The sequence below is a fragment of the Tupaia chinensis genome, unplaced genomic scaffold (genome assembly GCF_000334495.1).
Source record: "Tupaia chinensis unplaced genomic scaffold, TupChi_1.0 Scaffold000076_1, whole genome shotgun sequence".
In the NCBI taxonomy this organism is placed as follows: Eukaryota; Metazoa; Chordata; class Mammalia; order Scandentia; family Tupaiidae; genus Tupaia; species Tupaia belangeri.
In genome coordinates this window covers 1,791,749-1,804,627 of record NW_006159536.1, presented here as the reverse complement: position 1 = coordinate 1,804,627, position 12,879 = coordinate 1,791,749, and the positions used below count along the sequence as shown (strand labels likewise).

At 40.2% G+C, this 12,879-nt stretch overlaps 1 protein-coding gene across 1 annotated transcript; it reads left to right on the top strand.

Annotated features, from left to right (window-relative positions):
* The first annotated feature begins 4,062 nt into the window (after window positions 1-4,062).
* FAM237A (family with sequence similarity 237 member A) lies at window positions 4,063-12,216 on the top strand. Its single transcript, XM_014584299.1, has 2 exons — window positions 4,063-4,474; window positions 12,083-12,216. Exons 1-2 carry the CDS (start codon window positions 4,063-4,065, stop codon window positions 12,214-12,216), a joined length of 546 nt encoding a protein of 181 aa, XP_014439785.1.
* The last annotated feature ends 663 nt before the right edge of the window (window positions 12,217-12,879 follow it).

Here is a 12,879-nt window from a genome sequence, read left to right as displayed (position 1 = left end):
ACTATTCAGTCATCTGAAAAATCATGATACATTTTTTTTGCTTAGAAAAACAGAAAAATACATCATTACTTTTTTAAAAAGAAATATTTATTTATTATTATTATTGTTAATATTTTCCACGTGAGTTTTGCCAGAGAAAGACAGAGAGAAAGAGAGAGAGGGAGAGTGAGAAAGCAAGTCGCCAGGTCTGGGACTCAAACCATGGCCGGCCATGTGGGAATTCTAGCACCTTAACCACCATGCCACCTGCTGGCCCACATCATTACTTTTTTGACAACCTGAAAGAATGTAAATTCAACAAGTAGGGGAACTTTGTTTCTCCTGTGTACATAGAATGTATAATGGTGCCTTACACATAGGTGTGTGAAGACAAAATAAACACTGTGTATTTATATACTGTTATGACTTGGATGGTGGTTTGTCCTTCAAAACTACAAGTTTTGAAATTTGTTGTTGGGAGGCAGCAAGGCCTAGTAGGTAGTGATTGGGTCATTGTGATTGCACCATGGTAGCAACACTCCCATGAATAGATTAATGATGTCTTGATAGATCCAGTGGGTTCCAGCTCTCATGAGAAGAGGTCAGTTCTTTCGTGAGCATGCTGCCATGAGAGAGAGAACTGTCAGAAGCTCTCTCTCTGCACACACCCGCCATCTTCTACGCCTCTGTTGGCCATGCAATAGGTTGGTCTGATGCCAGTCCTATGCTTTTGGACTTTTCAGCCAGCAGAATTTTGAGTAAATAAACCCAATGTCTTTATAAACCACGTAATTCTGTTAGCATTGCAAAACATGGACTGAGACATATACTCATGTTTTGAAAAGTAACTATCAACAGGTCCCAAGCCAGAATGGAAGTCTCACATGCCTCCCTCTGTAAGGCCTTCTCTCTCTGTCCTCCTTCTTGACTTTGCATCTCAGAAGCACAGAACTGCTGTGCTGCTTCCTCCACCTCTTTGCTCTATCTTCATGCTATCTCCTTCTGGGGGAGACTGCTCCCCATCTTTTGTCTCTAGGACACCTGCAAATCTCCTTCAAGAAGTTCAGTAGGATCTTGTTGAAGATGCTTTCTCTCCCCCTGCCACCCTTTTCCTCTCTTCTGGAGTCTTCCATGTTGATGGCTATCCTATGCTCATACACTGTGTTAAATGTCTTGTTTCTCTGATTACTCTCCAAAAGGTCATGAACTCCTTTAAGTTCAGAAACATGCCAAAGATCTCCTCTTTGATTCCCCGGCCCTGTATATCTGGGGGTAAATAGAAGCAAGTATTAGTGTGTCTAGTTCACAGATGGAGAAACTAAAGTACACCTCATCCAGTTTCAGAATGAAAAGAAGAGCCCAGAGCCGGCAGGACTCCTCTTCAGAGCTCCTTCTTCCTGTCACTTGGGGAGGGGGCTGGCTCTCCAGGGCTTCAGTAAATCTCTCTATAAGTCCTGTGCCCCTCTGGAAGGTAACCATGGATACCATTGAGCTGGCACAGAAACCTTCAGTTAATGGAGACTACAAGTGTTTTCAGGAGGCTGAGGGGATTTTGAGGTGAGGGCAAAACTGGGAACACTTGCGGAGGGAGGACTTCTGCCCCCTGGTTGGGTGTGTTTCAGTTAAGGTGGGCTCAGTAGGGCCCTGGGTGGAGTTATGATATTAACTAGCTGCAAGATGGGGCCTAAGGGAATCCCGGGCACTTTCTTGTTGGAAAGGGAGTCCTGGATTGAGAGTGGGTGCAGAGGTATGAGGGTGGGGGCAGAAGATAGTGCTGCCATGACTGACCTGGCTCCTGAGGAGACTTGGAAATAACGGGTTTTCCTGGTCCCATTTAGGGGGAGTTTCCAGCCCCTCCAAGCCCCTCCACCCTGTCCCAGGGGTTTTTATCCGTTTATTGTAGGTCCACAGTTAGGGTAAAATCACACCTAGCATATCTCAGGGAGGCCCTTTTCTTTTCGGAGCCCTTGCTGGCCGCCAGGAGTCTGGTCGTGACCCTCCTCCGATTCCTACAGTCCAGGGTCTTCACTCAAACCTTTTATTCTCAGACGAGACTCCGCGGAGAGCGAGGACCTAGAGAGCCCCAGGCTATCCTAGGCCGGCTCCGAGCTGTTCCCAACTTTCCAGTTCCCTCCCCGGTTTACGCCTCCAGAGGTAGGAACCCGCGAAGGCGCTGTCCCACCTTTGGTGGCGTGGGTGGGTTGGCCAAGGGGCGTATGACCAAGCCTGCCGGTCTCCTGAACCAAAGTCCTCGCGGAGCGAGGAGAGCGAGGGCGCGGGAGGTGGACTTGGAGGCGAGAGGTGGCGGCAGTTTCCAGGCGCTTTGACGTAGACTTAAAGAGGCGCTGAGCACTCCCACAGCTTAAGAGGCACGGGAGCCTCAGGACGCGGCAGCTGGGGACAGTCACTCGCTCCAGAGCAGCCTGAGCATCTCCTCTCCACGCATTCGAGGGAACCCCGAGACGGCCGGCAGGTAAGTCCGAGGGGCGCTCTTCTGCACCTGGGTTCCTGCCGCGGAGTAAGGAGCTGACCGGGACCCAAAGGGCAGAGCGGGACCCTGACAGCCTCGCCCTGACAAGGATGAGGCCACGGAAGCCGGTGCGGGGCCGAGAAGCGCCAAACACAGCGCGGCTCTCTTGGCGGGGCATCCGGAGGACCCCCGGGTTACGGAATTTAGAGAAACACCCCTCTGAGCTCTAAAGGAGCTACTGTGAGCGCTGTGCCGTCCGCAATCCAGGGAGTCCCAGGCTACGCCAACTTCAGCACCCCGGACAGCGATCCCGCCTGCTGTCTAAAACAGCCCTGAAAGCTTAGCTTAGTCCCTTAAGGACCTCAGGGAGACCTCGACTTTCATATTCCAAAAGGTTCAAGAAAGGACACAAGTAGAGACAGTGTGCAAATGATATGAAACAGAGGAAATATTGTTTTGAGTTACCTTGAATCTCAAACATGCCCCCTTTAAAACAGAAATGTGCACGGCAAAGTTTCTGAAACACTTAGCGCAACCCCTCTTGCTGGGGTTCATCTTACATGTTACCGTTAAAGTGCCCAAACAGAAGTATCCCCATGAGCTTTATCTTGCCTGCTTTCACCATCCGAACATCTAACAGGTTTGGATATACAAGGCTAAACTGAAAGCTGCATGTGCCCTTCCTGTTTTTTTTTTTTTCTTTCTTTGTTAGAGTTGTTTAAGTGCGGTATATATTTGATATAGCCTGTGAGGAGTCAGACAAGCGTTGATTTTCTGGGGAAAAATAAAAGTTCTTTTATTCTAAAGGCATCATTTCTCATTGCTCTTGTCTCAAGGTGGGACGCAAGAGTCATTTTAAGGTGGTATACGGGTGCCTTGATGTTATTGCAACAGCCATTGAGAGTTCGAAATGCTAGATAAGAAGCAATTCTTTTTAATCCTTGAGATTCACAGGAAGCAGGGAGAAATGAATAAAAAAACTATTTATGAAGTTATAATTACAGAACATTTAGGTGTTTGTAAAGTGTCTGTTGACTCTAATTAAAAATAAACGTCCCTTTGTTTTCACTTATACTCACCCATACTTTTAGTACACTATATTGTGTTTATTAAAACATTTTATTATTCTGAGATCTTTTTCAAACAATTTGAAAAATCATTGCGAATAAAAATGTATCCAAAGGTAAACTTCATTCAATTATTAAGTGGGTAAGAGTACTAGATTAGAGTATCCATATTTAATTGAGATATTATAGTATAATCAAAGCCATGCAGCAAGATTTAAATGCCCACTTAATACTCATTTAAACTATTCTTCTGTAGCAGGGAAAAACAGGTTCATTTATTCATTTACAAAGAAACACATATTAAGAAAAAATATTTCTTACCCTAAGTATCCTGGTTTTGCATCCATTACCTGGCCTGGCAGAGAGTTATTTTGGCCAGAATGGGATCTGTGGTGTGGGAAATGGGATAAGACATTTCTGACCTAGTGTCAGTCATAGGTTTCCTTTGGTGGAACCGAGGTCTTAGGGGCAGACTTCTCTTCTTTACTGATGGAACACAATCAGGGACTGATTTGAGATATTTCCATCCCGTGCAGTTCCAGGGCCATGGCTGATCCTGGAAACAGAGGAGGGATTCACAGCCCTTTGAACCTCACCTGCTCCCTGCTCATTGTGGGAATGTGCTGTGTATCGCCTTTCTTCTGTCAGAGTCAGACAGACCTACTGGCTCTTAACCAAGCCGATCCTCAGTGCTGGGAATCCTCTTCAGTGCTCCTCCTGGAAATGAGGAAGCCTCGCATTTCCAACACCGTTTCAGGCTTCTGGGATTTTATGATCTATCTAAAGTCATCTGAGGACTTGAAGCATGGGGCATTGTTTTGGGATCTGGCCCAACTCTTCTGGGACATCTATGTGGACTGCGTCCTCTCCAGGAACCACGGTTTAGGAAGGAGGCAACTGGCTGAAGAGGAAAAGAAAATTTCAGCAACACAGCCACAGCACACAGGGAGTAAACAAGGTGGTCACCTCTAATCCTCAGATCTCAGACAGGGTCAATCAAGGATGAATGTGCTAAATCTTGAGGAAGTGGGGAATGCCTTTCAGGGCATTTGTCATATGCAGTGTCACATGTACGCCTCTCAAGGGGTGAACACCAGGAGTTCATGAGTAATAGGAAATTAGATAAGACTTCCTTTTGCCTTTCATAGTAGCCATTTCCATCAATGTGTTGTCTTCACCTTCATATTTCAAGTGAACAGCAGCAAAGAATAGTCAGAAAGATAAGTTAGGCAAAGCGTGATTCTCCAAATATAACATAAAGGTTTAAATGGATGGCCCCAAATCAACATTATTTTTTACCATTAGCCTGAGCTTTGCCAGTCATAGCCTCGTGTTTACTTGGTGTGGAATTAGGAGACTGGAATATAAGCCTGGAGACTTAACATTTGCAACATACAAATAAATTCCCCTTTTAAATTGAGGGGAAAAAAACAAAAACAAAATATTACTTTCACATAAATGGAGGGTGCCCTTTAGGAGGTACTTAGTTGATGAAGCAAAGAGTAAAAATAATCAGCCAACATGCAGATTCACTTGTTGTTGCTTTCTGAATGAATCTCCAATCAATAATTAACTTCCGGCAAGCTGAGTAATTAATTTCTAGTTAACTTGGAACTTCCTACAAACTAAGAGATTGTCACTGCAGTAAAGGCTACATTCAAAAGCAGTTGTCTCTGAGGGCAGAGAAAAAATATCCCTTATACAATTAGAATGATGTGAGTGAGTCCCTGGAAGTGAGCAGAGAGATATCTGAGCCTTTACTCCCAAGGTTTTCCTGCCTTTTCTAGTATTATTTTAACCAATGAATTTCTGCACCTGGCCACAAGTGTTTTTTGGTGGCAGTAAAAATTACAATTGTTTATACTCCAGTGGGAAACTTCGGCATAACTAATTTTTACATTTGTGCATTTCATTGTGAGAATTGTTATATATTTCTATAGTCTATGATTAAAAATAGCAATTAACAGTAACAATTCTAGTGCTACCCTTTCTTAAGATATTTTAGAGCTTTTACATATCTGGTGTGTGTTCTTCACAGTAACTATAAATTCTTTCCATTTGGTGATCTATAAAACAAGATAATCCACTACTATTATTTATAGATAAGGTTATTATTTTAGTAGGTGTTTCTGTAACTTAAAACAATTTCCTTTTTTATTGGAGCTATTCTTTCAACAGCTTTGTAACTAAAGTTGAAACATACGAATGTCTTTAAATGTTGGTCACCAGTATTTAAAAAATGTTTTGAATAGAATATTTAGCTGTCATATTTAAATCATTATCAATTTTTAAAGAGTTATTTTAATTTAATTTAATTTATTATTATTCTTTTTAAATTTTAGTAGACAGAGACATGCAGGGACTGGGGGGAAGTGAGACGGTAAGCCTTTAGGTCTGGGATTTGAACCACAGTTGACCATGTGGGAGCCCAGTGCCTCAACCACCATGCCACCTGTTGGCCCCCATTACCAATTTTTTAAACCTTGTATTCACCTTAAATAACTCAAAGAATTATCTACAGAAAAAATGAAAATAATGTTATTTGTACTCAAACAGAAAATAGTATAGTTAAATATATTATATGTATTTAATTTTATCATCTATCTATCTATCTATATCTATCTATCTATCTATAACTACCCACAGAAAGTTCACAAAAAATAGAATTAAAGTATGGGTTTATTTCAGGATAGATAAAAATTTAAATTCGCACATAGTTTTTTCATAATATGCTCTTTCCATGAACTTTCTGAAGACGCCCCCCACCCCCCCGCATATATTTCTTTATCCTTTAAAAAAATTGCTGGGCAGGTGTGTTGCAGTAGTTAAGACACTGATTCCAATATGGTGTGAGTCCCAGACCTTGGCTTGAAAATCATACTGAGCATAGCATCTTGTGTGCCCAGGGTCCCTAGAGGAGAACAGAAGAGAAGGGATTGCAGTGTTACCATCTTCTCTAGGAGATGGTTTCTAACTGGCTGAAGAGGAAAAGAAAATTTCAGCAACACAGCCACAGCACACAGGGAGTAAACAAGGTGGTCACCTCTAATCCTCAGATCTCAGACAGGGTCAATCAAGGATGAATGTGCTAAATCTTGAGGAAGTGGGGAATGCCTTTCAGGGCATTTGTCATATGCAGTGTCACATGTACGCCTCTCAAGGGGTGAACACCAGGAGTTCATGAGTAATAGGAAATTAGATAAGACTTCCTTTTGCCTTTCATAGTAGCCATTTCCATCAATGTGTTGTCTTCACCTTCATATTTCAAGTGAACAGCAGCAAAGAATAGTCATAAAGATAAGTTAGGCAAAGCGTGATTCTCCAAATATAACATAAAGGTTTAAATGGATGGCCCCAAATCAACATTATTTTTTACCATTAGCCTGAGCTTTGCCAGTCATAGCCTCGTGTTTACTTGGTGTGGAATTAGGAGACTGGAATATAAGCCTGGAGACTTAACATTTGCAACATACAAATAAATTCCCCTTTTAAATTGAGGGGAAAAAAACAAAAACAAAATATTACTTTCACATAAATGGAGGGTGCCCTTTAGGAGGTACTTAGTTGATGAAGCAAAGAGTAAAAATAATCAGCCAACATGCAGATTCACTTGTTGTTGCTTTCTGAATGAATCTCCAATCAATAATTAACTTCCGGCAAGCTGAGTAATTAATTTCTAGTTAACTTGGAACTTCCTACAAACTAAGAGATTGTCACTGCAGTAAAGGCTACATTCAAAAGCAGTTGTCTCTGAGGGCAGAGAAAAAATATCCCTTATACAATTAGAATGATGTGAGTGAGTCCCTGGAAGTGAGCAGAGAGATATCTGAGCCTTTACTCCCAAGGTTTTCCTGCCTTTTCTAGTATTATTTTAACCAATGAATTTCTGCACCTGGCCACAAGTGTTTTTTGGTGGCAGTAAAAATTACAATTGTTTATACTCCAGTGGGAAACTTCGGCATAACTAATTTTTACATTTGTGCATTTCATTGTGAGAATTGTTATATATTTCTATAGTCTATGATTAAAAATAGCAATTAACAGTAACAATTCTAGTGCTACCCTTTCTTAAGATATTTTAGAGCTTTTACATATCTGGTGTGTGTTCTTCACAGTAACTATAAATTCTTTCCATTTGGTGATCTATAAAACAAGATAATCCACTACTATTATTTATAGATAAGGTTATTATTTTAGTAGGTGTTTCTGTAACTTAAAACAATTTCCTTTTTTATTGGAGCTATTCTTTCAACAGCTTTGTAACTAAAGTTGAAACATACGAATGTCTTTAAATGTTGGTCACCAGTATTTAAAAAATGTTTTGAATAGAATATTTAGCTGTCATATTTAAATCATTATCAATTTTTAAAGAGTTATTTTAATTTAATTTAATTTATTATTATTCTTTTTAAATTTTAGTAGACAGAGACATGCAGGGACTGGGGGGAAGTGAGACGGTAAGCCTTTAGGTCTGGGATTTGAACCACAGTTGACCATGTGGGAGCCCAGTGCCTCAACCACCATGCCACCTGTTGGCCCCCATTACCAATTTTTTAAACCTTGTATTCACCTTAAATAACTCAAAGAATTATCTACAGAAAAAATGAAAATAATGTTATTTGTATTCATCTCAAACAGAAAATAGTTAAATATATTATATGTATTTAATTTTATCATCTATCTATCTATCTATATCTATCTATCTATCTATAACTACCCACAGAAAGTTCACAAAAAATAGAATTAAAGTATGGGTTTATTTCAGGATAGATAAAAATTTAAATTCGCACATAGTTTTTTCATAATATGCTCTTTCCATGAACTTTCTGAAGACGCCCCCCACCCCCCCGCATATATTTCTTTATCCTTTAAAAAAATTGCTGGGGCCAGCAGGTGTGTTGCAGTAGTTAAGACACTGATTCCAATATGGTGTGAGTCCCAGACCTTGGCTTGAAAATCATACTGAGCATGTATACTTGTGTGCCCAGGGTCCCTAGAGGAGAACAGAAGAGAAGGGATTGCAGTGTTACCATCTTCTCTAGGAGATGGTTTCTCACTTTCCTTCTCTCTGTTGCTCTCTGGCGATTTCACGCCACCTATGGCAAAAAAAAAAAAATCTTTAAAAAAATTTCTAGAGAACACATATTTATGAGAGAGAGAGAGAAAGAGAGAGAGAGAATGTGAGAAAGAACCCCACTATGGGAGATGGTCATGCTGCAATACCTTATCCATTTCTCCCTCCTTTCAGCATTTTGGGTGAGTACATACATATGCCCAGCATATTTTTAAAGCTGCTGGGTGTGGGACTTGAACCGTGTAATTGGCCATGGAGAATCCAGCCAACTTAACCACCATTCCACTTGCTAGTCCTCAGTATCTCCAACACAGCTTCATGTTTGGAAGTTACTTCCTTCATCTTGCTACAGAGTTACAATGGACTCAGCTGGTCTGCAAACTTTAGGGATGGTTGCTATGGGAGTAGCCAGGTAGTAGGAGTGAACTTTCACTTTATTAAAGTTATTTGAATGTTTGACACAAATAATTGTTTACAGATCAGGAAACAAGACTTTCCATTTGGTTTGTATAATCATAGTCAAAGAGGGTCTTGGGTCAAGGAGATACAATGTCCAAAAGTTAAATAGTTACAGGAACATTGAGATTTCATTTCAAGAGGCTTGTTTAAATCTCTAGTGGCTCAACTGGGCTCTGGATGTACCTGCGTAGATCCTCCAGTGACTTTTTCTTTTGTCCCTGGGGGATAATATGCTGCTAGGTTGGGACAAGGGTGAGAGTGAAGAGGTGTTTGTCCTTATAGTTCTCAGGAAAATCACGTCATCAAGGCATAAGGGAAGAACTAAAATAAATGTCTACATACTATACAAAAAGGTTCTTGTTATTTTTGTTTTCAAGTCAAATATAATAGTTTAAATGCACTTGTGAAATCTTATCCCATTTCTCCCTCCTTTCAGCATTTTGGGTGAGTACATACATATGCCCAGCATATTTTTAAAGCTGCTGGGTGTGGGACTTGAACCGTGTAATTGGCCATGGAGAATCCAGCCAACTTAACCACCATTCCACTTGCTAGTCCTCAGTATCTCCAACACAGCTTCATGTTTGGAAGTTACTTCCTTCATCTTGCTACAGAGTTACAATGGACTCAGCTGGTCTGCAAACTTTAGGGATGGTTGCTATGGGAGTAGCCAGGTAGTAGGAGTGAACTTTCACTTTATTAAAGTTATTTGAATGTTTGACACAAATAATTGTTTACAGATCAGGAAACAAGACTTTCCATTTGGTTTGTATAATCATAGTCAAAGAGGGTCTTGGGTCAAGGAGATACAATGTCCAAAAGTTAAATAGTTACAGGAACATTGAGATTTCATTTCAAGAGGCTTGTTTAAATCTCTAGTGGCTCAACTGGGCTCTGGATGTACCTGCGTAGATCCTCCAGTGACTTTTTCTTTTGTCCCTGGGGGATAATATGCTGCTAGGTTGGGACAAGGGTGAGAGTGAAGAGGTGTTTGTCCTTATAGTTCTCAGGAAAATCACGTCATCAAGGCATAAGGGAAGAACTAAAATAAATGTCTACATACTATACAAAAAGGTTCTTGTTATTTTTGTTTTCAAGTCAAATATAATAGTTTAAATGCACTTGTGAAATCTTATCATGAATTAAGCTTTATTAATAGCATAAAATGCCTAGATAATTGTGTATGTTAAATTCATATCTTTTAGTACTGGTCAACAGTATGAAACAAGAGCTATCAATAGCTATGTAATCTTGGGCAATTAATATATGTAGCTTCTACTTTCTTCATCTGAAAAAGAAGGCTATGGAAATAACTAGATGGCCCATAATGTCATGTTTTGGTTCTAATGCTCTGAGATTCTGTAAAACAAAAAATGTATAGCAGGTACTTATTTAAGTATGGGAGGAATCTAAAAGACCTTTATCCCAAGGATAGTAAACTGAGCTGAGCTGATGTCCTGGACATTATGGGTGTTTACAAGAAAGAGAAGCAGGAACAGAAAAGATCCAGAAATGAGAATGCCAAAAGACAAAAAAAAAAAACAAAAACCCAAAAACCAAAAAACAAAAATACAAAAACAAAAAAAACACCTAAGGACTGGAGATGGCATTATGAGAAAAGACTTTAAAAATCATTGTTATTGGGACCAGCAGTTAGCATAATGGTGATATCGCTGGACACCCATGTAGTTGACCACTGTTCAACTCCTGGACCCAGTGGCTGAAATTCATGCCAGGCGTGTGTGTGTATGTGCCCAAGATCTCGAGAGGAGAATGGAGAAGAAGGGATTGTGACGTGACCATCTCCCCTGGGGTGTGATTTCTTGCTTTCTGTCTCTCTGTCTCGCTCTGTCTTTCTGGTGAGCGCACACTCCCTATAGCAAAAACCTTTACAAAAAAAAAAAAGATTAAAAAAAATTGTTATTTAGCCTAGAAAGGCATGGACTAATAGCCGAAGATTCAAGTATCTGAAGGAAGGGAAGAAAAGGATATAGTCAGGCTTAGCCATGAATTCTGATGGATTACATCAAGATAGATGAATTGATTTAGGGTAAGAGTACACTAATTCCCAAATAGAAAAATAACAGAGGTCAGGGTAACACATGTGTTCTAGTTTTTTGTGAACTTTTTGAAGTCCCCTTTTAGTGAAGCATCCCCCTTCTTCCATCTCCCTCTTCTCCACCCCCCACCGTGAAAATGGTCATGCCACAATCCTTTCTCCTCCTTTCTTCCCTTCTCTGGGGATTTTGGGCATGCATGCGCCTAGCATAAGTTTTAAGCCACCAGGTCTTTGACTCAAACTGCAGTGAAATACACTTGGTGGGAATCCAGTTACGTAACCGTGATGCCATCTGCTGGACCCAGTCACTGGGGACTTCTGAAAGGACTAATATGTCAAATCTCTTTAGACTCTTCCCAAAGGAGAAAGAGACCAGAGCTTAGTCAGAGCAGTTGTCTCATAAACCTTTACAAAAAAAAAAAAGATTAAAAAAAATTGTTATTTAGCCTAGAAAGGCATGGACTAATAGCCGAAGATTCAAGTATCTGAAGGAAGGGAAGAAAAGGATATAGTCAGGCTTAGCCATGAATTCTGATGGATTACATCAAGATAGATGAATTGATTTAGGGTAAGAGTACACTAATTCCCAAATAGAAAAATAACAGAGGTCAGGGTAACACATGTGTTCTAGTTTTTTGTGAACTTTTTGAAGTCCCCTTTTAGTGAAGCATCCCCCTTCTTCCATCTCCCTCTTCTCCACCCCCCACCGTGAAAATGGTCATGCCACAATCCTTTCTCCTCCTTTCTTCCCTTCTCTGGGGATTTTGGGCATGCACGCACACTTGTCTGCTGCATGTCTCAAGTTGCTGGGTCCAGAAAGGGAACCATGCAGTTCACCAGGTGGGATCTAGCTGCCTTAATGTACATGCCAGGGGCTGTCCCATAAAATTTCCTTTTAGAAAACAATTTATCGATATTTCATTAACACAAAAATAATTTGGAGACCTAATAAAGTTCCTTTTCTCTACTTTCAGGTACATATCCTCAGCGCCTAAGAACCCCTCTTCTAAAGAAGAAAGAACTGATTGAAGGTTTGATAAGCACACATGTGCGCAGGAGCCGGTCTAGGTTCATTGGAAAGGTGAACCTGGAAATAAAGAGAAAATAAATCTCATCTCACCCTAACTCAAGCCTTAGTATTAAATGTATGCATATATATGTATATATGCATTATATACATAAAATACGTGTATTTATGTATACACATATATAAAAATATTTTTCTTAACTATCAATCATTCATTCATTTGAAATGGTGGAACTTTCTGGAAATAAATAGTAAGCCAAACATTCCCAGAGCACTTATTTTAAGTTTTATTCTTTTAGACTGCTAGCACATTCTTTCAAATGGTAAGGTTGTTTTTGAATCATTACACTATCTAAAAGAGTTAAATAACTTCCAGAGTTGACTTGGGGATTGGGAGACTCAGAATCTTTGGGTTCTTTTGATAATTTGGTTTGGAATTCGTGACCCTGTTAACGAGTTCGAGTGTCATACATTGAACTTGAATACACTGCATGACTTTCAAGCCCTTAACCACGGGATCACTTATGCATAGGCACATAAGGAACCGTACTTACTAATTGCCAGTTACTGATGGTCTGTGGTACATGAATCTTGTTTGAGAAAACATGTTTGAATAATGAATGAAGCAAAACACAAAACACACACAAAAAAACACAAAAAGCTGGTGAATAAAGCATTCTTCTAATGGAAACAAAATTAATAAAAGTTCTGGACCCCCAGTAATGTTATTAGAGTCTCTTTATT